Source organism: Leucoraja erinacea, chromosome 3 (genome assembly GCF_028641065.1).
Source record: "Leucoraja erinacea ecotype New England chromosome 3, Leri_hhj_1, whole genome shotgun sequence".
Classification (NCBI taxonomy): domain Eukaryota; kingdom Metazoa; phylum Chordata; class Chondrichthyes; order Rajiformes; family Rajidae; genus Leucoraja; species Leucoraja erinaceus.
The window spans coordinates 73,757,084-73,783,083 of NC_073379.1; the positions used below are offsets into that span (position 1 = coordinate 73,757,084).

A 26,000-nucleotide genomic window follows, 5' to 3' on the forward strand; every position below is an offset into this window, starting at 1 on the left:
TTTGGCGCCACAATGGGGACCCGTCAGCCGCGCCTGTACTGTTGGGGGAGGATTGCCGGGCCGTGATCACAATTTTAACATCCAGCGTTGTGTATAGGTGAGTGCTACTGGGGGAATTTTGCTTTCGGGGAGGGGGACCCAACAGGTCCACGCTTGGTCTAGTTCAGGGGTGTCAAACTCATTTTAGGTCACTCATTTGGGCAAAATATGACCATGCGGGCCGGATCAGTTGTGCACGCGTACGTCCGTGCTCCCACAGTTTTTGTCACCTTCGTTTTTTCAATCTGCTCTCATGTGTCTCAGTCTCTGCTATAACTACAAAGTGTTTCACTTTATGAATTTTGTTTCTTATGAAGAAGATTGCCTAACAAGCATTACTTTTATGATTGATATTAACTTAGTCGTAGGCTACAAGAAAGTGGTGATGAGGGAGAGAAAAAACAATGCTATTTTGGCTAAGATTGTTTTGGGGGCCACAACCTTCCTATTAATAAACCATTTGAAATCGAACATTAGCAGACACAAATGTAGACCTAACAAAACAAATTGTTGTTTTGTTAGGTCTACTTCTCCATCACCATTTTAGTGCTGGCATCCAAGAGAGACTCCGGGTTGTGGCCTCTCCCGGTCAGTGTGGGTTTCTGGGACGATCGGGAGACTGGGAAGGGCCTAGAACAGAGACGTTTTGCGGTCGGCTGTGCTCTCTCCTCCGCCATGCTGATCCACACAGTGTAAAGAGAAAAGTATCCACCACACAGCCCGCACCGCAATAATGTTTGTTTTTCCTCACAGCATAAGCGAGTTCGGTATTCCGATAAACGCAAGGAATCGTGGGATTTGTCAAAGGTCATTTACCATGAAGAAAAAGCTAATGAAGCGCTAGCTGAAGAAACTGTATACATTCTTATCTTTATTCATAATTTGTGTAAAAATATATTTAATCTGAGGAACGGGGTGCCGTGTGGTCACATTATTGGAAAATTAATGTATTCCAGACTGGAACACAACAATGATAGTTTCTGAGTCGAATTTCAATATTCTGCTCATTTCAAGGCAATGGAATTCTTCAGCCAACCCCAACCGGGCCAACCGACAGCCCCGGACCAGCGGCCCCAGGCCTACAGCCAGCGCGGAGAAGAAGCGCTACTCCCGCCAGGCCAACCGACAGACACGGACCGACGACACCAGTGGCCCCAGGCCCACAGCCAGCGCAGGGAGGAAGTGCCAACTGAAGCCCAACCTCACTCCCCGACAGGCCGGGGACCGCCAGCCAACCCCCCCCCTCTATCTCGGCGCTGGTGAAAGCTGAGCACCATACACACAAAGTGCTGCAGCAACTCTGCCTTCTCCCGGCCCAACACCTCCTGCCGCCCCCCAGACGGACAGGCCACTCGGGAGGGGACGGGGACGGCCCAGCAGCAACTCAACAGCGTCCTCAGACCCGGGTCCGATCTCACTCACCAAAGCATAAAGTAATAAAGATGACAAAATAATCTTAGCTTTTATCAAAGGAACAATAATACAACTATTTCATAGTTTGAAAACAGTATTTACGTACCTAGAAGAATCAAAGGTGGAAAAAATGGAAGAAATGAAGGTGTATGTACATAGCTCCACTGCTTTCCAGCAATGTTTATGCATAGTGACTTTTGACCTGGGCATGCGCAGTCGGAATACCAAATTCGCTTATTCGAACCCAGCACCCAGCCGCTTTGCACCATGCAACCTAACCCCGCTCAGCGCCCGTCCCCTTCCTTCTCATTGGCCACAGCTGACTGCCCAGACGACAGTCCCTTCTTGTATTGGGCCAGCCTGGGGTCAGACGGCCAGCCCGTTTGTCTGGTTCTTGTTGCGTTCGGACCCGCCCCCCTGAGCGGCATCTGCGATTCGATTGGTTGAGTCCGGTGTCAGTCAAGGCGTCATCGCAATTCTGGCAGTGCGCAGCCACGGCCTCTCACGCCATATGAGGAGTGCGCGGCTGACTAGGGAGGCGGTCACACCCACGAGCAGCGGTTAGGGGAGCCCGGACGTCCCGGCACCGGGGGTATCTGCCGTCCGATCCGGCACGGCGGACAGCTGCAGCCCGTTCTGGCATTGGGGAAATCATCCCGTCGGCCAGATTGGACCCCTTCGCGGGCCGCATCCAGCTCGCGGGCCAGTAGTTTGACACAATAGACAATAGGTGCAGGAGTAGGCCATTTGGCCCTTTGAGCCAGCACCGCCATTCAATGTGATCATGGCTGATCATCCCCAATCAGTACCCCGTTCCTGTCTTCTCCCCATATCCCCTGACTCTGCTATTTTTAAGAGCCCTATCTAACTCTCATGAAAGCATCCAGAGAACCTGCCTCCACCGCCCTCCGAGGCAGAGAATTCCACAGACTCACCACTCTCTGTGAGAAAATGTGTATCCTAGTCTCTGTTCTAATTGGCTTACTTCTTATTCTTAAACTGTGGCCCCTGGTTCTGGACTCCCCCAACATCGGGAACATGTTTTCTGCCTCTAGTGTGTCCAAGCCCTTAACAATCTTATATGTTTCAATGAGATTCCCTCTCATCCTTCCAAACTCCAGAGTGTACAAGCCCAGCTGCTCCATTCTCTCAGCATCCCGGGAATTAACCTTGTAAACCTACGCTGCACTGCCTCAATAGCAAGAATGTCCTTCCTCAAATTAGGGGACCAAAACTGCACACAATACTCCAGGTGTGGTCTCACTAAGCTCTGTACAACTGCAGAAGGACCTCTTTGCTCCTATATTCGATTCCTCTTGTTATAAAGGCCAAAATGCCATTCGCTTTCTTCACTGCCTGCTGTACCTGCATGCTTATTTTCATAGACTGATGTACAAGGACCCACCAGATCCCGTTGTACTTCCCCTTTTCCCAACAACGCTATTTAGATAGTAGCCATTTCGACACTCCTGGTCTAGTTCATCACTATTTCTCGCGGGACCCCTAACGACCTCTTGCGGAACCCTGGCGTTCCGGGGAATCCAGGTTGAGAAATGCTGATGTAGAGCAACAGTGTTGCAGCAGATGCAATGACTCGGGTTCTTCCTGTCTTCCTGACTTACAGTGCTGTTTGTGTGGACTTTGTATGTTCTCACTGTGATCATGCTGTTTTTCTCAAAAGTGCTCCAGTTTCCTCCCATATCCCAAGATATGATGGTTGGAAAGTTAGACTTTTACTCTTTTTCAGACTTTAGAGATACAGTGTGGAAATAGGCTTTTTGGCCCACTGAATCCACGTCCAGTATTCAGTATTTCTTTAATATCATTTTCACTGAGTACTCGCATACACAGAGGAAACGAAAAAACGTTGCTCGATCAGTTTCCATTCGGTGTAGTTAATAAAAAAGGATAAATACATAGAGCTTTAAAAACAAATTAAAATTACCATGTCTAAAAACAGAAAGTAGGCCTAAAATGTACAATAGAATAAAAACAGACATTCCGACCGACAGCTTTACTTTGACAGGTGCCTAACTGTCAAAGTATGGACGAGGTTGAATGTGTTGGTGAACGATATTTGGGTAGGGGACAAAGTCCGTTAATCAGTCTTATTGCCTGTGGGAAGAAGCTGTGGAGCATCCTGCTGGTTTTGCAGCTGATGCTCCTGTATCTCTTCCCAGATGGCAGAATGGAGAAGATGTGGTGTGATGGGTGGTAGGGGTCCTGGATGATGGAGATGGCTCTACTGATGCTCTGCTTCTTGTATATCTCCAACAGTCCACCAGCGATCACCCCTTACACTAGCATTATCCTACACAGGAGGGACAATTTACAATTTTTATCAAAGCTAATTAACCTACAAACTTGTATGTCGATGGAATGTGGGAGAGAACTGGAGCACCCGGAGAGAAAACCCATGCGGTCACGGAAAATGTGCAAACTCTGTACAGACAGTACCTGTAGTCGGGATCAAACCAGGGTCTCTGGTGCTGTAATTCTGCAACTCTACCGCTAACCACGGTGCCACCCTGGCTACTGTAAATATTTGCCCCTGATGTGGGTGCGTGGTAGGAGAACTGGGGTGGAGATGATGGGTATGTTAGAGAATAGAATACGGAAATTTGATTGATGGGATTGTTTTGGTGACCAGCAGAGATTTGATGGGTGGAATATTGTCTTCCTCCCACTTCACAGTTTTAGCATGAGATCAGAATGAACATACTATTGTGTTAATTTAAATAACAAATAACAAATAGCAAATAGCATTTCAAATATCTAATTTTTTACTTTTTTTTAAAAAGGAGAATCTGAATAAGAACATTACGAGTAGCACAAAGATTATACAAACACTGCAAGGTAAATCTATTTCTTGTATGTAAATTATGAATGAGAAAGATAATGAAACAATTGGGGACAAAGTAATAACTTTATGGAAAAAATGTTCAGTTTGATTGAAGCTGATTTGAGTGCTGTCTGGCATTTAATTAGTAGTGTTAGGATTTTATGGTTGAAATACATTTTTAGGTTTATTTTAAATGGATTGTGTTGGTAGGTAGCAGCAAAGCTAATTAAGTAGGTGAACATCATGTACTTCAAAACACGAAAAATGCTCAAATTTAAGATGAGTAGATAAGCAATTTTACAAGAAATGTATGCAACAATACATCACTTTTTCAAAATGTCACCTTTTCTGATTTGTCACTGAGCTGCCCAATGAAAAGTTCTTTTATAGTCCGAGCTGCTTAATTTGATGTTGTTCTGTGTTCTTTTATTATACTGATTAAAGGAGTTTTATATTCAATGATTATGGCGCTAGGTGAAACACTTGTCATACATAGTTTGCAACAATTTCAAAAAGTTGGAAGTTTGTGATTTAGCTATTTTTTGGTAAACTTTGGCACTTTGACCAAGGAAGAAGTCTATGGCTTTGAGTTATCATTTGTACGTAAAGTTTGTAATTAATCATTCCTATCAGAACAGCTTTAAATAGGTCTGCTGCATAGTTTGAAATCAATATACATTAGTTGAAGTCCTTACTCAAGCAGTCATTGTGCCTTTATTAATATTGGATTAAGCTATCTACTATTTTATGATCCCATTGTTTACTTACATTTATGGATGTGTGCAAGAAAATGTACCTGTAAGGGGAACTGTTAACTCACTTTTGATAACTGTTTTTCATCCAAGAACAATTTCAACAATTGCAAAGGGGGTATGGCCAAATAAATCAAAAGTTGCAGGATCTGCAGAAAAAGTTAACCTATGATATGTAAGTATATAAATCCTCTTGCACAAAAAAATATTGTGATGAAGCAGCAAAATCAAAAACATTTGTGTACTACCTTCAGTATGGATAATATCCTGAATCTCTGTATAGAAAGCTGATGGGAAATTGATGTGCAACTTTAATCGGTCTTGTGTTTGCTCCTTTATTGATTTTGGTGCTTGCTATATGCTGCATTAAGCAGGCTAATGATGCACACGTAAAAAGCTCAGGCTAAGAAACCATTACCACGGTTTGTTCAAAATTATGGAATGATCCCCCAAACACTGAAGAAATATAAAATATAAAGCACCTTTGCAGATGTAGTCTTATGAAGAAAGACTGGATAGACTTGGTTTATACTCTCTAGAATTTAGAAGATTGAGAGGGGATCTTATAGAAACTTACAAAATTCTTAAAGGGTTGGACAGGCTAGATGCAGGAAGATTGTTCCCGATGTTAGGGAAGTCCAGGACAAGGGATCACAGCTTAAGGATAAAGGGGCAAATCCTTTAAAACAGAGATGAGAAGAACTTTTTTCACACAGAGAGTGGTGAATCTCTGGAACTCTCTGCCACAGAGGGTAGTTGAGGCCAGTTCATTGGCTATATTTAAGAGGGAGTTAGATGTGGCCCTTGTGGCTAAGGGGATCAGGGGGTATGGAGAGAAGGCAGGTACGGGATACTGAGTTGGATGATCAGCCATGATCATATTGAATGGCGGTGCAGGCTCGAAGGGCCGAATGGCCTACTCCTGCACCTAATTTCTATGTTTCTATGTACCACTCACTTTTACCCCCCGCCCTACCCAAAGTTATAAATGGTGCTTATTATCTTGGAAGTATGATGTATGGCCCAATGAAATTAGGGATTACTAGACTTGGTGGAACCCATCGGGTTCCAGTCACACGGGAGGCCTGGTCCTCCAACGTAACCCATTCCCAAACACAATATTCCATCACTCACCCGTTCCCCCAACACAACCGGTTCCCCAATGCAATATTCCACCACTCACCCATAGCCCCTAACTGCGTAGGAGCGGCTAATTTCTCCTCAGGGGGATGTGTGTGGGCGTGGGGTTGTAGGAGGAGGGGGGAAGAGGGTGTGAGGGAGGGGGGGGGGGGGGGTGTGGGAGCGTAAGCGTGAAAGGGGTTTGTGGGAGGAGACTTCTGTTCCCTCCGAAATTTGTGTCCGGTTGGAGACCTCTTCTGGCCATCCATAGTGTTCCTCAGCTCCAGTAAAGATGCGATGGCACAGGAAGGGGTGGACCGTTCCGGGGAGTTACAGGAGAAGGGACCAATCCACGCAGTGCTGACTGGCAGGAGAGGAGATCGATCTGTGCACGCACAGTTTTTAAGATTTTTAAACCTCGCTAACATACAAAATTCCACAAAACCTGTTGCACTTGCAGCACAGGCGAACGGTGAGTGAGCTTGCAAAAAATCGTAGCGCTATCTTGTACCGTTTTTGCGCAAATAGAAAAAACGCACAAACAGGAAGAGCAGAAGATCAGAGTTTTAATTATGTATAGATTTATTTCCAAGGGAATATATTACTTAAATAGAATTTGGTAATTACTACAAGTAAAATTAATGATTTTCTTTTTATTTGACCATTTAGTACTCAGTGCAGTAATCAGATAAATGATCAAAAAGAGTTGTATGAAGAACAGATTAAGGTGCTAAACAGGAGACTTGCTGATGCCACAAAGCTCCAGACTGGAAACAGAGACACTGAATCAACTGATCAGACCAAGTTATTGGTAAATACATCACTATATATCTTTTGACTATATCCTTGCCTATCTATGTTTTGGGGCAAGATGCAGAATGGTGGTTCTCTACATTTTCCTTACCTAACTGCTTTTTTGTAAATAAAGGGTAAAGTGGTAAACTGCAGAGTTATTACATAATCTAAGTTGAATTATAGTGGTATGTTTAGTGTCAAAAGATCTGTTGACACTACTGCTGAAAACTGAGGTGCCCATAAATGTTTTTATTAAAACATTGGGTGCTAGGTAGTGGTCTACTTTCCTGTAACTGTAAATACGCTCCTAAAGCTCCCTTAGTCTAGTTCAGATAAAACACTGAGTCAAGAACTGGAACAATTAAACTTTATTTTTGGTCGAACAACAAATCCCCCTAAATGATATCTAAACCACCGTGGGTTTGATCCTTGTCTCTGCCCTTCAGCCTTATGCAAGCAGACACTACCAAAACGTTATGCAGTCCCAAGCGCCTTTCCAGAAGATTGACACCAATCTAAATTGGGGCTACCTTTTATAGGTCAACTAACCTTGAGGGGCCGAACTATATAGGGGTGGTTCCCCTTACAAACTAATCATACATATCTATTGCATCAAAGTATTATTACAAAGAGTCCCAAACAATGTTTCTTACAGAATCTTCTGGAAGGAAGTCAGTTTAACTGACTAATGCAACATTTACCCTGGAACATAAACAATTCAGCCAGTGCTTCACACTCTGGCTAATCAACAAACAGCAGGATAACTGTCTTGCAACATTATTTACATTATTTACAATTCATTTGCAGTAATCCAATCAAACTCGTGCATTTACAATACCTTAGAGTTTCTCTCCAAAGTTCTCATACATACTATCAATTGCAAAGATATTTGGACATTCCTTATCTGTGGTATTGATCTCGGAACTAGACTTCCCGGCACCAGCTCGCAGCCTGTGGCTTCTTACACAGAAAGGGCTAACAGTCCTTGTAAATGCATGAATCCTCTGCATTATTTTGGCCAGGATTTACATAGCCTTCTGCAATTGTTTTGCCAGTCCCTCTTGATCACTTTTGGGATTGCAATGTGATAAGAAGCCAAGGCCCAGGTGAATTTTCTGTCCCATGTCAATGTTCTGTCAGAGATGCCAGGCACTACAATTTAGTACTAAGATTAAAGCAATATTCACCATGAGCAAGTTTATAATTATTAACTCTTCAGACTTGAACCGTTAACTGTGTGTACTTAATGGTTGCCCAGACTAATACCCAAATATTATTACTATTCCTGCAGTTTGGAGCAATTTTGATTTTCTTTCTAACCCTTTGCTAAGCAAATTAATAACCCTGATAAAAGGTTAGTTCATCTCATTCAGTTTTGTATTTGGAACTGAAGATTTTTTTTTTAAATCAATCTTTTTAATTTCGTTTTCAGGACATAAATAAAAAAACAACTTATGCTAACATATAACAAAACAACAACAATAAAAGAAAAATGAGATACCAAAAATAATAATCCCTCCCCAGTCACTGCCAGTGAGCATATGCAAATATCAGCCTGTCACAACAATAATCCAAGATAAATGAATGGGTAGACTGTTAAGCTGTTAAACTGTACTTGATGACCAAGCATTTATAAAGCCTGGAATGCATTTAAAAAAGCTCCCCGCGCTTTCTGAAACCTTCCATTTGAATGTTGAAGTGAGTACCTGATTTTCTCGAGCTTTAGGCAGGACATAATATCTGTCAGCCATTGAGTATGAGTGGGCGGGGTAGGTTCCGTCCACCTGAGCAGGATTGTTCCTCGAGCCAGAAGAGAAGCAAAAGATATAGTGTGGCGTTTATCTGCAGTTAATCTAATCTCACCAGTGACCCCAAAAAGAGCGATTAGAGGCTTTGGTTCCAATTTGATGTTTAACACCTGGGATAATGTATGAAAGACCTCTAGCCAGAACTTGTTAAGGCTGGGGCATGACCAATACATATGGATAAGAGAGGCTTCAGAAATTTTACATTTAACACAGAATGGACTAACCTCAGGGTAAAAAGTAGATAATTTGGCTTTTGAGATATGAGCCCTATGTACCACTTTGAATTGAATCAGACAGTGACGAGCACATAGAGAGATGGAATTAACCAGTTTAAGAATGGAACTCCATGTATCTTCTGAGAGAGAGAAGCCCAAGTCTTCCTCCCATGCTGCCTTGAGCTTGTCCATGGGGGCACGCCTTAGATCCAACATCCTGCCATATAAAGCTTAGACAAGTCTATTCTGAGATGGGTTTAAAGAAAGAACTGTATCAACAAGGGTTGTGTCTGTTGGTATAGAATAACTGGGCAGTTTATAGAACACATAATGTCTTGTTTGCAGGCATCAAAAAATATCTGACTTTGGAAGATTTAATTTGTTGCTTAATTGTTCAAATGATGCTACAGTGTTAACCATCCACAGGTCCTTGAAGCGCACAATACCCTTCCTATGCCATTCTTTAAAGGAAGGGTCCTGAGTTAAAATGGTTTAAAAAGATGGTTTGATGCAATAGGGCTCAGTAGAGAAAAGTTATGCAACCCAAAACATTTCCTGAATTGAACCCATATCCTCAAAAGAGTGTTTAACCACTGGATTTTTTACAGATTTAATTGAGGGGAGTGGAAGTGAGGAACCAAGTAGTGCAGGTATGGACATATTATCATCTGTGTGTAATTCCATGGCTACCCAGTCAGGGCAATTGGGCTGGCTGTGAAAGAAAGACCAAAATGCAAGGCAGTGCAGGTTAGCAGCCCAATAATAAAAGCATATTAAATGTTAATTGAAGAATGTTAAACAAGTCGTTAAAACTTGGCATATTGAGATGAAATCTCCAAAACTGGAAGTAGTCTCATTTTTTCCATGGGTGATGGTGAACAGTTGTAGGGAGAATAACAATGGAATTGGGGATCATTCAACAAATTATAAGCTGATGAGCCTCACATCAGCGGCAGGGAAGCTTTTGAAGAGGATTCTTAGGGATAAAATTTACTAATCAGAGATGGCAAGGCTTTGAGTGCGTTTGTTCATATTTTTCTAGTTTTTTGAGGAGCTGATGAAGGTGATTGCGCATATGGCTGTGTATGTTGTCTACATGAACTGTAAGGCATTTGACAAAATTCCTCAATGTTGGCTGATCCAGAAGATTAAGATGCATGGGATCCACATTAACTTGGTAGTTTGCATTCAGAATTGGCTTACTCATAGAAGATAGGGTGGTGGTGGAACAGTGTAATTCTGGTTGTAGGTCAGTAAACAGTGATGTTCCAAGGACTCATGATGCAGATGACACAACAATTGGTGGAATTGCATTCTATGAGGAAGGTTGTCAAACAATACAACAGAATATAGATCATTTGAAGAAATGGGCAGAGGAATGGCTGATTGAGTTTAATTCGGGCAATTATACACGTTGGGAGTTCAAATGTAAGAGGAAAGTATACTGTTAATGGCAGCACCCTTAAGTTGAGTTTATAGGACTTGATACTATAATTGGCACCTTCTTAATATCTTGAGTGGGGGTAGGGGTAAAGACTTAATTGGGGTCATCGGGTGGGCACCCTCCTTCCTTGGTGTTTTGTTGATAGGCCCATTACACCTCCAGAGTGCTCAACAGCAACACCTGGCATCCCAGGTGCGCTCCCCTCTGTTTTACCCCTCTTGCTGGTCATTTTGCAGCCCAGTTGGAGTCCTTCCTCTTCAGCCATAGCCAGTTGTTCCTTCGCTCGGCAGCCTCTGACAGCGACCTGACGGCTTGCCGGAAGGCCTGTCCTCGAACTCCCAGTCCATTCAGGAGTCTGGTTGTTGACATGGCCACAAACCCTCTACAACCAGCCTCTACAGGGAGCATCCGGGTATGCCAGCCGTGTTGTTCTGCCTCGGCTGCTAAGTCTGAATAGAAACTGAAAATATTTCAGAGGCCATTTCGAGTTTGCGCATTCAATATCATGGCTGATCATCCAACTCAGTATCCTGTACCTGCCTTCTCTCCATACCCCCTGTTCCCTTTAGCCACAAGGGCCACATGTACTCCCTCTTAAATATAGGGACATTTTCTGTGAGGGCTAAATCAACGATGTATTCAGAGACTTCTGTGAGGTCCACAAGATCAGGTCCGGCCTGAGATTAGTTGTGATGATCTCTGGTGGAAGGATGAGCTTCTGGTCTCGATCAGACTGCATTTTCCAGTCCCCGGGCAGCGTCTAGGAGGGTCGGTTCCTTCTTTGCAAATGGCTTTTCTGGAAGTTGTCCTGCCTTTATAAAAGGGATGGTGTTCGAGAAACCAGGCGTTGGGGAAGGTAGGGCATTGGTGGTAGTTCTCCTTCCTTCCAAGGTAATTACCAGTTGTCGCAGGACCTGATTGTGCCTCCAGGTGTAGCAGCCTTGTGAAAGACTGGTTTTGCAGCCAGTGAGGACATGCCTTAATGTTGCTGGGGTTTGACAGAGAGAACATGATGGATCTTCTCCAAGCCACTGGTTTAGGTTCTTGGGTGTGGGAAGAACATCGTAGGTGGCTCTGATGATGAAGCTAAGACGGCTTCCTTCCATCTCCCACAGATCCTTCCAGGTAAGCTTACGATGTTCCAGGTTTGCAGAATATAGACCAGTTGGGAGGTCAAATGTAAGAGGAAAGTATACTGTTAATGGCAGCACCCTTAAGAGCATTGCTGTACAAAGATACATTGGGGTCCAAGTCCATATTTCCCTGGAAGGATGCGGAGGCTTTGTGGCAGGTGCTGAAGCATTCTTCTAGGATGCTGCCCGGTAGAGGTTAGCTATAAGGAGAATCGGTAGTAAGGAAGGCAAACGCGATGCCAGCATTTATTTCGAGAGGGCTAGAATACAAAATTAGGGATGTAATGCTGAGGCTCTAAGGTGTTGGTCAGGCCGTATTTGGAGTATTGTGACCAATTTTGGGCACCATATCCCAGGAAGGATGTGCTGGCTCTGGAGAGTGTCCATAGGAGGTTTACAAGAATGATAAAGAATATCAAATAATAAAGGGCATAGCTTTAAGGTGGAGAGTTTAAATGGTTTATGTGGGGCGAGTTTGTTAACACCTAGTGTTAGGTGCCTGGAATATATTGCCAGGAGTGGTGGTGGAAGCATATACGATAATTAGATTTAAGAATCTTGTGTACAGTCTCAGAAATATGCAACAAATGGAGTGATATGGTTAATATCTAGGCAAAAAAAAAAGTTTCATTTGACACCATGTTCGGCACAGATATTGTGGGTCAAAGTGTCTGTCCAGTGCTTTGCTGCTCTATGTTCTGGAAATTAATTAATTGGAGTGAAGGTACATAAGATGTTGTACCTACTAAGAATTGACCATGAATTCTGGCTAGTATACCGTTGGCTAGTTTTCATTACTGATACTTGTTTGTACTTTTGCAGTGCTGTTCCAGCTTGTTGGTTCATGTCGAGTCAGGCTGAGAGGTAACATGATAGGGGTATATAACATTGAGAGGCATATACGTTCCCCTTGGTTGCAGATCACTAACGCTAGAGGGCATAAGTTTAATATGGGAGGGAGGATGTTTAAAGGGATTCAAAGGGGGAATTGATAGAGCAGTTGGCACTTGGAAAGAGATGTCAGATGAGATGGCAGAGGCCGGCACAGTAACATTTACAAGACAATTTAATAGTTACTTGCTTCCACATGGAGGGAAATGGAATTAATGTAGGCAAGTGGCGATTAATATAAATAGGCATGATGGTCAGCATAGATGTAGTAGACCAAAAGGCCTGTTTTTGTGCTGTACAACTTTGACTTCCTATGCTTACTAAACATCAGTGTGATCAGAATTGAAACTGGAACACAGCTTTAACTAAATGGCATAACGTGCCTGCTTTCATACTCTTGTAGAGCCAAGGACCCATATTCCACGTAATGGTTTTTCCAATGTGCCACACATTCTTGATGTTAGTGTGTGATTTTCAGAATGCATATATTTGTTATATTTCAGATTAATTTTCTTAAAGAAAACACCGTTAAAGTAATCCAAGTATTCCAAATTTCCAAGTAAAGTATTCCAAATTTGTATTCAGAATTTCAAAACATATTGATTTTGTGTAAATTATTGCATTGGCAATACTGTGTCATTATAAGATTTGGGCCTGTTTTCTAAGAATAGAACATTTCAAATTCTGCTTTCTCGTGACTTCTAATGTCTATAAAAAAGACTTCATGATACAATTGTGAAAGTTGCTGATTTCAATTAACCGTCTGATCTTCTTATTGTTAAGCCGAAAGAGTACAAGCCAACAGATAAACAAGAAACCAATGATCCACATCAAGAACTCCAGTCTCCAAAAGAAGATAATGATCCCACCAGTCAGTTAGAAGTTAAAACAAATGAAGTTGATATTATGACAAAGATTGTATCTGAAAAGGAAAATAAGCTACATGATTCAAGTAAGAATTTTCAAACGTGTTCAAATACCCCTTGATTCCATTTAATGCTGTAAAATTGCATGTTTAGATTATGTTGGATTGAAATGCATTGGCTTTGACTATATTTTAAAATATTGATTACAATGCTGTTGAGTGAAACTTTTGACTTTGTTTATTCCCCTGATTATTTGATCAGTTTACATAAAAGTGCAAGAAAAAACATTTTAAAAGTATCATGTGATAAAGTGCAATTCTCAAAACAGTTTTATGTATTTGGCGCACACTTGTCATGCAATGGGAACAGTTGTCAACACATCTGCTAATGAACGGGATTTCACTTTTCAGGTTAGTTGAGCCTTTCAGTTTTCCACATTACTGTATTTTAACTGATTTGGCACTGACAAATAAGTCTCTTTTCCTTCACAATAGTGATCATATTATAGCAAATTTGCATTTGTCGGCAAGTGTTGATAATTATGTTAACACTAGTCTCTTTTACAGATGCCCTTGAAGTGAATGGAACTATTGTTAAAAATGAAATAATCACCAAAGATGCAGGTTCAGTATAAGCATCCATTTTGTACAGTATTTGACCCAAATTCTGGATAAAATTACAATGAGGAAGTGACCATCTATTAGTAACTTTGTATTTATATATCTACACACACACACACACACACACACACACACACACACACACACACACACACACACACACACACACAAACACACACACACACACACACACACACAATAATGCCTTTCATACTGGTCAAGCCTCATTTTAATTTTAATTGGATGTATTTTTGAAATTATCAAGGCTTTTAGCAATGTCGCTTTTTACTCAGAAGGCTGTGGGTTTAGGCATACGGGTGTTTCCGTAAATAAGGGTAAATCACTGGATGGATTCAAGAGTTAGATAGAGATCTAGGGGCTAGTGGGATCAAGGGATATGGGGAGAAGGCAGGCACGGGTTATTGATTGGGGACGATCAGCCATGATCACAATTTATGGTGATGCTGGCTCGAAGGGCCGAATGGCCTCCTCCTCCACTTATTTTCTAACCTGTGACATGGGTGGACAAATTTGAAGTTACTAGATCTAAAACACAAATGGTTCATTATGAAGCTTAATGCGTATATTTCATGAAATCAATCGGGATTTAAGTTTGAATTCATGCTTTTCACTTTTTGAGTATCGTGCAATATGAACAACCATGGTTTATCGTGTAAGTGGAGAACCAAACTGAATCACTGTTGATAGGATAACATTTTGACAGAGTTATAACAATGCAAGGACTATTTTCGCAATGCTACAAGATGTCAATCAGAAAAAGCAACATCTAAAAAAACCTGCTTTAGACTCTTGTGGATATTACAGTCCTTGCGCGAATCGTTTTGTGATTATTTAGTGCAGAATCACACAAATTTGCTGTTCTTTTACGCTGTTTCTGTTTGGGAGCAATCACAAATGAAGGAGGTGGCAATCTCTGCTAGAAGCAACGTCATAAGTTCCTCCAGCACTCTGTTTTTTGTTTGGCTCTGGAGTTGAAGGTGGACGGGGGGGGGGTGCTGGGGTGGCTCAGTGGGACGGGCGGCGGCTCTGATGAGTGGGTGGCGTTTCGGGTCAAGACCCTTCTTCAGAAAATCACAAGTACTCTCACCGCCGAGAGTTCAGTTCAGTCTGAAGAAGGGCCTTCTCTCCAGAGTCGCTGCTCCAGCTTTATGTCTATCTTCAATTTCAGAGTTAAATAAAAAACAGTGCTGGAGGAATTCAGCGGGCTAGGCAGCATCTGTGGAGGGGATGAATTAGGAGTTGTTTCGGGCCAGGGTTCTTCTTTAATAGGAAGGAACTGTAGATCAGGCATGATATTCTTCTGATTTAAATCGGAATTCCTATTTGTTTTCCTATTTGTCAATTTTTTGTGCCCGATTATTTGGTGGCCAATCAACTGCTGTCTCCAAGGGGGTTACGTCCAATCGCCGACCAGCTTCCCTTAAAATTCCCGTCCAATCAACAAATCAGTCTCCTTCTGTCCAATCAGCCGCTGTCCAAGGGCATTGTGTCCAATAACAATGTGCTGGTCACTCGGCAGCCAATCAGACGCAGTCTCCAAGGGGCGTTGCGACCAATCACGGACCTGCTTTCCTCACCGAAGCAGACGATGGCTGTAGCCAACACAGAGAGAGAGAGAGAGAGAGGTGCAAGAAAGCAGCTATGACGTAATACACAATAAACTGTATTACAAATACACAATAAACAAATTATGCATTCTTGTACTCTTACATGGGTATGACCGCACATAATTTTTTTTCAGCAAAATTGCGCCGCGTAAAAATACTGAATTTCAGATACTAGAATACTGAAATGCTCTGACAAAACTTGGCAGCTCTGGTGCTTGTCTTCTCAATGGTAGTTGTCTCCCTCATCGCGGTTGTCTTCTCCATGGTAGAATCAGAATCAGAATCAATTTATTTGTTGTCGACCTCATCGTGGTTGGTCTCGAGCAAAAGGGAATTAATCTTGGGCAATGTTAAAATTAAATCTTCCTCGGCCACTGCTTATTTCTGAAACTTCTTGCGCCTTCAACGCATCACCGGTTCCTCGCTCCCCTCCATTGAGTCTGTCCAAAGCAAGCGCTGTCTGCGGAGGGCGCTCAGCATCGCCAAGGACTGCTCTCACCCCAACCATGGACTGTTTACCCTCCTACCATCCGGGAGGCGCTACAGATCTCTCCGTTGCCGAACCAGCAGGACGAGGAACAGCTTCTTTCCGGCGGCTGTCACTCTACTCAACAACGTACCTCGGTGACTGCCCCCCCCCCCCCCCGGACACTTATTATTATTTATTCAAATCGTTTGCTATGTCGCTCTTCAATGGAGATGCTAAATGCATTTCGTTGTCTCTGTACTGTACACTGACAATGACAATTAAAATTGAATCTGTATCTGAATCTGGACTTTCCGAAGCGGTTGTGAATAAATTGTATGTGGAATTATGACTGATTTGGGATGGATGTTCGCTCTGTGCTGATTAATTTAAACGCAGTACTTCATGATTGTCAGCTGAACCCTGAAATTGACTTTTAATCATTGTTGGGTATGTTTAACACGATATTCACTGTGAGTTAACCAGGTTTTATAATATATATTTTTTCTTTGATTTCGGCTCATCTGCATCGATGACTGTCCATTCTTCATGGTTTTCGGTGCAAAGACGATCAGGGGATGGTTAATGAAATAATTTAAAACATTTAAGAAACTTGTTTTATATATTGATACTGTGTGAAACAGTAGATGGGGGATAAGAACACATGTTACATGATACAAGAGAATATTAGTTGGTGGTTTAGTCTATAAAAATAAACATTGCCAATTTCTAATAAAAGTACTAATTTGATCTAATCTAGAAAAGCTTTAAGGACCTGTCCCACTTAGGTGATTTTTTTAGGTGACTGATGGTGACTGTCATAGTCATAGCAGGTCTCCGTAAAATCGGCGACTGGATCCTCCCCACGACAAAGTCTACGACAAGCTACAACAACCTACCACCTCGTTGACGTCAAGCTACGGCACGCAACCGGCGGCCCATTAGGACGTCCACCTACGACCGAAGTTAAACTACGTCCATCCACGACAAGCTACGACCCTGTCGGCGACAACTGAAGACAGCATCTATGCCAGGAGAAGTCAAGCAACGCTCATTGGCGTCAACCCACTGTCGCCAAAAATTTTGAACATGCTGAAAATCCAGCAGCAACCAGAAAGACGCTACGACTCTTTGGGCGACTGAGGAGACTACTCACGACCATACATGCGACGCCCCGTCGACCATGTGACGACAGCCTGGTCGCCTGTAGTCGCTTAAAAAATAGCCTAAGTGGGACAGGCCCATTACTCTCCTTGGTTATCTGCCATCCATTTTCCTTATATTCTGGGGAAAGAATTGCTCTGTTTATCTCCTAGAGTTGTCATAGAGGGATACAGCGTGGAAACAGGCTTTTCAGCACAATTTACCTTCTCCATGGTAGTTGTCTCCTTCATCCTGGCATTTTCCATTGTGGCTCTCCTTGTCATCATGATCATCTTATTCATCAGTAAGGTTGACTTCTTTCTAACCATCAACATACACGGAGTTGTTGCATGGTTGTCCATTTCCCTGTAGACAAGGGTCTCACACACACAGGTGAGAGTTCTTCTTTCTATCATGCCTCCTGTCACAGTTCTAAGTGTTTACCTGTCGTGTTCCTTTGATGGTCTTCACACCTGTTCATCCTCTCTTGGTCCACCTCCTCAATTGGCACAGAATGTGGTTCTGAGGAAAGATTCACAGCAGTGTCCAGGTTTTATGTCTCTAGTAAGGTTGTCTTTGGTGATTGTCCCTTTGATTTAACATTTGATGGAGTTCTCTCTGAGGAGTCCTCTCTGATGGACTTTTCTTTGAACGAGCATTGTTTGAATAAGACATTTGAGCTAATTCATGTACAATCAGATACATTAAATAAACATTTAAAAAAATAAGGAAAGATTTTTTTTCCCACAATGGTGACACTTGTTTCTCTTGTAGCTGATCTGTAACTGCAATCCCCGAGTGATTTTGTTATCTTTATTTTTTTAATATTATGAATGCTGGCCACTTTCTTCCTTTTTAAAAAATAAGAATTATAGCAAAAAATACCACAGCATTAATAATGGGCCTGCCTATGATCCTTTTGAGCTAAATTGGGATCAACATTTGACCAAAATTTTATACAAAGCTTGCTTTGAAAATCTGAAAAGGAACGAGAAATTAAAAACAAAATCTTTCTACATTTTTTTAATACATAGAAGAGTAAAAATATAGAAACATTTCATCAAATTTGATGTAAATTTACTAGAAATTTGCTTAAAACAAAAAGCATCTGTGTAGACAGGAGCATACTTTCAAAGATACATGGCATTATCTAGAACCCGATCACTTTTGATTCCCTTCACTACAGTGAACACACTTTACAACAACATAGCAACAAGCAATAAAAGTTTAAGGGAATTTAAATATTTCTATATTAGGGGTACTAAATTAAGGGTAAACAGGCGAGAAACTGCAAAATTTCAAGGTACAATTATCAAAAAAAATCTGCATAAAGGGGGTGCTGCCCCCTTTTACCCCTTGGAATCCTACTGGATCCCCATCTCTCTTTCTCTTTTTTCAGTTTTTTTGTTTAATCCCTTTTTATGTATAATTAGGCTGACAATTTGTTCAATCCCTTTTTGAGGAACCTATGGAATATTTTATCTTTACATGCACAATATCCAAAAATTTAAGGTACCGAACTTTATGAATAATGGATTTGTAGTTTCACGGTAAGAAGCTTTATGTATTATTCTAATAGCTCTTTTCTGGAGTTTAATTATAGGGTCTATATTGTTTTATAAACATTTCCCCAAACTTCAACACAATATGACATATATAGCATTATAAGCGAGCAACACAATGTATACAAACACTTCTTATTCAACAGATCCTTTGTTTTGTAAAGAATAGCAATGGATTTAGATAATTTCCATTTGATGTATTCTATATGTGGCTTCCAACAAAGTTTAGTATCTATAATCACCCCCAGGAATTTTGTTTGATATACTCTTTTAATTTCAACTCCACTTAAATTACATTTTATTTCACAATTAACCCTGTCACCACCAAATACCATAAATTTCATTTTATTTTCATTTAGGATTAATTTATTAATATCAAACCTTTTTTTTAGCACTATCAATTCTTTCGGCTGTTTTCAGTAGTTCTTTTATATCATTCCCTGAACAAAATACATTTGTATAATCTGCAAATGTAACAAACTTCAACGTATTGGATACTTTACAAATATAATTTAAATAAAGTATAAATAACTTAGGTCCCAATACCGAACCTTGTGGAACACCACAGGTCACTCTTCTAAGCTGTGATTCAGTATTTTTAATTTGACTGAAACCTATTACTTAAATAACTTCCCAAACAATTTTGGGTGACACCTCTTATACCATGACGTTCCAATTTCTGCAAAAGTAAGGAATGATCAATTGTATCAAATGCTTTACGTAAATCAATAAATACACCTACAGTGTGTAGTTTCTTATCTATTGCTGTTGCTATATTTTCTACAAAATCCATCGCGGCTAAAGATGTCGATCGATTACTCCTAAACCCATATTGATGATCACTCAATAACTCGTATTTCTCAATGAAATCATCGTCTATTCACAAATGGCTTGTCAAGCATTTTAGAAAATTGAGGTAGCAAAGACACAGGTCTATAATTTGATACAATATGTTTGTCACCATTTTTATAGATTGGAACCAGCTTAGCCATTTTCATTTTATTGGGAAAAACACCTTTTAGAAAGGATTTATTGCATATATAGATAAAGGGCTCGAGGACACAATCAATTACTTCTTTTATAAGTGACATATCAATGGTGTTGCCATCAGTTGATTTTTTTTTATCCTTAAACTTTCGGACTACTTCTAACACATCACTGTCACAAACTCCAACAAGGAACATTGAATTGCTGTTTGATTCAAAATCAAAATTGATGTTTTCATCTCTAGGCAGGTTAATTTCCTTTGCCAAATTTGGGCTTACATTAACAAAAAAATCATTCAACATTAGCAACGTTCTCTGTATTTTCAATAATTGAATTGTCATTTTTTACAAAATATGTTGAAAAATCAATTTTACTATTTTTAATTATATCAATAAGTACACTCCAAGTAGCCTTAATATTATTTTTATGTTTTTGCAACATTTGATCATAATAATCTTTTTTTTGTGATCTCATAATTAATGTCAGTCTGTTTTTATGTTTTTGTACTTGTCCTCCTTTTCCTTTGTTTGATATTTAATAAATTCCCTATAAAGCCTATTTTTCTTTTTACAAGCTTTTTCCAACCCCTTTGTTATCCATGGTTTCACCCTCCTTTTCGAATTGTGTCTATACTCTTTCAATAGACAATGTCGGTCATAAATTGTCAAGAATGTCTCTAAAAATGCTTCATATGATTCAAGAGGTGTGCCTTAAAAGCTACAATTGCCTCTGGTGATTTTATTCTAACCTATTTATTTTGTCCCTTTGTTCTTAATTTTGACATTGTTAACCTCCAACACTATAAAAACAGGCAAATGATCACATATCAGAAATATAATTCGAAAATTAAAATATACATTAGAAATACTTTTCCGAGTTAGGAATAAAAGCCTTTCTGTTAGTATTCAATAAAAAAAAATTAAGAGAAGGACATTATAATTTAAGAGGGTTGTGTATTTTTGAAACATGTAAAGTGAGAAGCAATGTAAAATATAGATGTGTCTCAGTTTTGGGAGTCAAATTATGGAACGGGCTCAGTGATGAGTTGACATTTTGTAGCTCTCTGAGTTTCAAAAAAGCCTTAATGTAAAATAATTAAGGATTATAATGTAAAATGATTCAAATGTAAAATAAGTAAGGATTACAATTTAGAATATTTGTTTTTTTTCTTTCCTTTGTAATAATAATATTCTGGATTATTTTATGGATTGTATAGGATAGGCAAAAATAAGTTGTGGCTTCAGCCTATTCCTTTTTCGGTCATTGATTATGTGAACGTTGTGTGAAATGGATACAGTGTTGGTTCATATTCACAGATTGTAAAGTTTTGTTCTTTTTAATGTATGACCGAAATAAACTCTTCATTCATTTATTAATTCATTCAATGTGCCCATCCTGTAAACAAATCTAGATAGATCCTGTAAACAAATCTAGATAGATTTTTCCAACTTTTAGAAACATTGAAATTAGGTGCAGGAGTAGGCCATTCGGCCCTTCGAGCCTGCACCGCCATTCAATATGATCATGGCTGATCATCCAACTCAGTATCCCGTACCTGCCTTCTCTCCATACCCCCTGATCCCCTTAGCCACAAGGGCCACATCTAACTCCCTCTTAAATATAGCCAATGAACTGGCCTCAACTACCCTCTGTGGCAGAGAGTTCCAGAGATTCGCCACTCTCTGTGTGAAAACAGTTCTTCTCATCTCGGTTTTAAAGGATTTCCCCCTTATCCTTAAGCTGTGACCGATTGTCCTGGACTTCCCTAACATCGGGAACAATCTTCCTGCATCTAGCCTGTCCAACCCCTTAAGAATTTTGTAAGTTTCTATAAGATCCCCTCTCAATCTCCTAAATGCTAGAGAGTATAAACCAAGTCTATCCAGTCTTTCTTCATAAGACAGTCCTGACATCCCAGGAATCAGTCTGGTGAACCTTCTCTGCACTCCCTCTATGGCAATAATGCCCTTCCTCAGATTTGGAGACCAAAACTGTACGCAATACTCCAGGTGTGGTCTCACCAAGATCCTGTACAACTGCAGTAGAACCTCCCTGCTCCTATACTCAAATCCTTTTGCAATGAAAGCTAACATACCATTCACTTTCTTTACTGCCTGCTGCACCTGCATGCCTACCTTCAATGACTGGTGTACCATGACACCCAGGTCTCGCTGCATCTCCCCCTTTCCCAATCGGCCACCATTTAGATAATAGTCTGCTTTCCCGTTTTTGCCACCAACATGGATAACCTCACATTTATCCACATTATACTGCATCTGCCAAACATTTGCCCACTCACCCAGCCTATCCAAGTCACCTTGCAGTCTCCTAGCATCCTCCTCACAGCTAACACTGCCCCCCAGCTTAGTGTCATCCCACAAACTTGGAGATATTGCCTTCAATTCCCTCATCCAGATCATTAATATATATTGTAAATAGCTGGGGTCCCAGCACTGAGCCTTGCGGTACCCCACTAGTCACTGCCTGCCATTGTGAAAAGGACCCGTTTACTCCTACTCTTTGCTTCCTGTTTGCCAGCCATTTCTCTATCCACATCAATACTGATTTTGGTTGTTTGTAAAGTGTACAAAGTTCCTTGTGTTGTGAGGGGGTTTTCAGTTCAGCCATTCTAAGAACCTTTCCATTTGCAGGAAGTAACTAAGGATTTATTCTTCCTTCCTGAATATTCTTGAATATAGTGCTTTTTAATATGTACACTGAATTAAGTAAAGTTATGCATGATTTAATCCTTTGCTTGTACTCTTATTGTGAATCTCCTTTCCATATTGACATTTAACTGTGAAAACGAGCTCGGAGGAAGATCAATCTCCAGAAGACTACATGGACAGATTAAACAGATAGAGTATGATGTTGAGAAGCATGAGGTTATGCATTTTGGTAGGAAAATAAAGTATTATTTAAACCGTGGGAAGCCAGCACAGAGTGGCCCATTGATAGGTTTTGTTGCACTACTTCATGAGAAGTGGCAAATAAAATGCAGGCACAGCAAGCACTTGGGAAATAAAATTGTTTGCTTTTATTGCAAGGCAGGAGCATTACACTGAAAGGAAATCACACTGATATTGTGCATGACTTTGGCAAGGCCTTATTTGGTATAATCAGCATTTAAAAAAAATATTTCTAAGAATATACTTGCAATAAGTTGATTGCAATTAATTCATGGGATTGATTCTGAAGATGTAGCAGAGCTGCAAAGTAGTACGGATTTTCCGTATTTTGTACGGAAATGCGATTAGAATATGGATGTACGGAGAGGATGGAAGGAGAGAGGGAGGAAGGGAATAGGAGGGAGAATAAGAGGGAGGGAGAAAAAAGGAAAAAGGAAGAAGGAGGGAGAGGGTGGGAGGGAGTGCGAGAGGGAGAGGGAGGCTTCCAAAATGGCTTCTACATCATCTGGTGCTAAAAGCAGCAGCTGTTCAAACAGCAGTATACAAAGAGATGGCAATGAATGCACTGTCAAGTAAGGTGCGTAGAAGACATGTCAATTGGTAGCAAAGTTATGCATTCTTGTACTCTTACATGGGTATGACCGCACATAAAAAATAAAATTTCTTTCAGCAAAATTGCATCACGTAAAAATACTGATTTCCTCAGCAAAATACTGATTTTCAAGTACTAGAATACTGAAATGCTCTGACAAAATTTGGCAGCTCTGATGTAGGGCTTGTTCTATGAGAAGGTTTAAAATTGATTGATTTTCAGCGGAAATTGATGAAAGATATATTGTCTGAGAGGATGGAGTAGATATTGAAGTTAGAGATTCTAGTGTCTGAGAGGATTGTGGTTAGATCTAAGAAATAGAGCAACATCTTTATGCAGAGAGTTGAATTGTTGGATTCCCTACCACAGAAGGTTGTGTGTGCTTCGACACACATAATATTGGATGATGGGTGCAGGCCCAAACCTTTTATGTTCCTATAGCTAACCTATTGCAATTTGATTGTGGTTCTGACATGGTATATTTACAATGTGTTCTGAACAAAGTTGCCCATGGATATAGCTTTTACCAGAATATACAGAAACTGTCCATTCTGCGTACACTCAATATTGTGGATCGATAGAGGAGTAGATTGTCTTATGTGGAGAAGATCGTATCTTCACAAGACCAGAAGAATGAGGTGATCTTATTGAAACATAATTCCTATAGGGCATGATGGGTAATGCAGGATAATGTTGCCAAATATCAGGTTGCCCAATGGAGGCACAGTTTCTGCTTGTATTCAGATGGAGATCAATAGATTGTTGGATATTAAGGGAATTGAGTAAGGCATAGTACAAGAAAGTAGGAATACATTTCAAGAGTTGAGAGTGAAATTGTCATAAGTACAGACAATAGAACAATTCAATTCTTACTTGTAGTAGCTAAACAGGCCCGTAAACACAATACACAGATAATATATAATAGTCAGAAAAACTCAATAAATTAGAAACCTTATTACAAGTGTAAAAACCTCTGTCCTTAGTACAACCAAAGACAGTCAATAACATTTCATAATTACCGAGGTTAGTGTAGTGTTTAAGAACCCGATGGCTGTTGGGAAGAAGCTATTCTTAAACCCGGTGTTCAAAAATGTTGGGCTCCTGTATTACCTCCTTGATGGTAGTAGCAAAATGAAAGTGGCCAGGGTGATGGGGGATTTTGATGATACTGCCTGTCTTTTTGAGGCAGTGCCTCCTTTGATGGTGGGGAGGTCAATCCCTGTGATTGAGCAGGCAATGTCCACACTCTCTGTGATCTCCTTTGTTCCTGGGTCAACCGGGTCATAGTACAACCAGTGTCTATGTGCAGCTGCTCTCTACTGTGCAACTGTAAATGTTTAATAAAATATTTGTCGTTGTCCTCAAATGTACTGAATCAGTTCAATCATCTGAGGAAGTGGCGGGGTTGATGAGCTTTCCTAGTTATTGCATCAAGGGCCTGTCCCACTTTCACGACCTCTGCCGAGTTTGCCCTTGACTCGTACTCGCAGCATGGTCGTCACGAGGTCATGATGCTAGTCGTAGGTACTCGTGGCATCAAGTAGGTCGAGGCTTTTTTCTAGCATGATGTATAATGTCCACAAGTAAAAAAGGTTGTGAAAGTGGGACAGGCCCTTCAGTTTGCTGGACCCAGTACACATCTTCAGATATATGCATAGTCAGCAACTTGAAGCTGTTGATTCTCATGACTGCCATCCCTTTGATGTAGACGGGTTCATGGATCCTCTGCTCCCCTCCTGGTCAACATTCAGCCGTTTCATCAGTCAGGTCTTTTTGATGATAAAACAGAGGAAAGAAAGTGCTGAATGATCTACCGCTTCAGTTTGAAGTGCAGTTCCTAGCAATAATAAACTTTATGTCCGAAGTATTTTATCAATTTGATATCTTGTCTTTAAATTAAATTTCAGTTTACATTTTCTCTTTGTCAAATTTAAGGTGTAGGTGAAAATAATCAACATCACTTGGATACATCGCAACAGGGAAACACTGATCACAGAAGGAATCCTGGTGAAGTTATGGAAGATGACAAGAAATAAATGGTACCTCATTAAAGGATTTTTTTTTTAAGTGCATAATATGAAATAATTCTCTATGAATAAGTACTGAGTAAATGTCTTCTCCAGACAATATTCGCCATTGGCATTGTTTGAGAACCACAGCTCATTCTCCTGTCACTAGTGGCTCTTCATGCCCTCAACATTCTTGTTGTCCTTAGAAGCTTATTATCTATCAATTGAATAGATGTAACTGTCTTAGCATATTTCCCATCCCACGTACTCCTTACCATAATTTGTTTTTATTTCACTATCAGCAGCCATGTTCTTAATTCCATATTGTTTTCCTTGGAGTTAATTCATTCCAAGTCTTCAGCTAACATTCTTGACTCTTGGCAATTTGGTCACAAGGTTGGTCAAAAAAATCAGTGTTGCCATATGTTGAATTCATATCCTCCAATTTGTCTTTTCCATTGGAAATCTATGACTTCCTGAATTAATCTCACCAAAACTCTTGATCAGCATATTGGCTAATTGGCTAATGGGAGTTTAAGTAGTCATCGGTAGAGCTGTCATTTGTAATATGACCTTGCTAAACGATTGCTCTTAAAGATAGTGGAGTCGGGGGATATGGGGAGAAGGCAGGAACGGGTACTGATTGGGGATGATCAGCCATGATCACATTGAATGGCGGTGCAGGCTCGAAGGGCCGAATGTGGTTTACATTAATGAAACCTGGAAACAAAATATAGTAAAAGAGATGCTTTAGAAAATGTGTTGCA

At 40.6% G+C, this 26,000-nt stretch overlaps 1 protein-coding gene across 2 annotated transcripts in view; it reads left to right on the top strand.

The window, feature by feature from the left end:
• The window catches only part of LOC129695729 (Golgi membrane protein 1-like), a 42,768-nt gene that overhangs the window by 15,617 nt on the left and 1,151 nt on the right, over positions 1–26,000 (top strand). Inside the window, exons 2-7 of one of the 2 annotated variants that reach the window (XM_055632941.1) lie at positions 4,254–4,308; positions 5,140–5,221; positions 6,835–6,976; positions 13,235–13,403; positions 13,884–13,940; positions 25,160–25,263. In XM_055632941.1, coding sequence (XP_055488916.1) covers positions 4,254–4,308; positions 5,140–5,221; positions 6,835–6,976; positions 13,235–13,403; positions 13,884–13,940; positions 25,160–25,260 — 606 coding nt within the window. In that variant the 3' untranslated portion in view covers positions 25,261–25,263. The remainder of the gene's footprint in view (positions 1–4,253; positions 4,309–5,139; positions 5,222–6,834; positions 6,977–13,234; positions 13,404–13,883; positions 13,941–25,159; positions 25,264–26,000) is intronic. The other variant, XM_055632942.1, reaches the window with a different exon arrangement.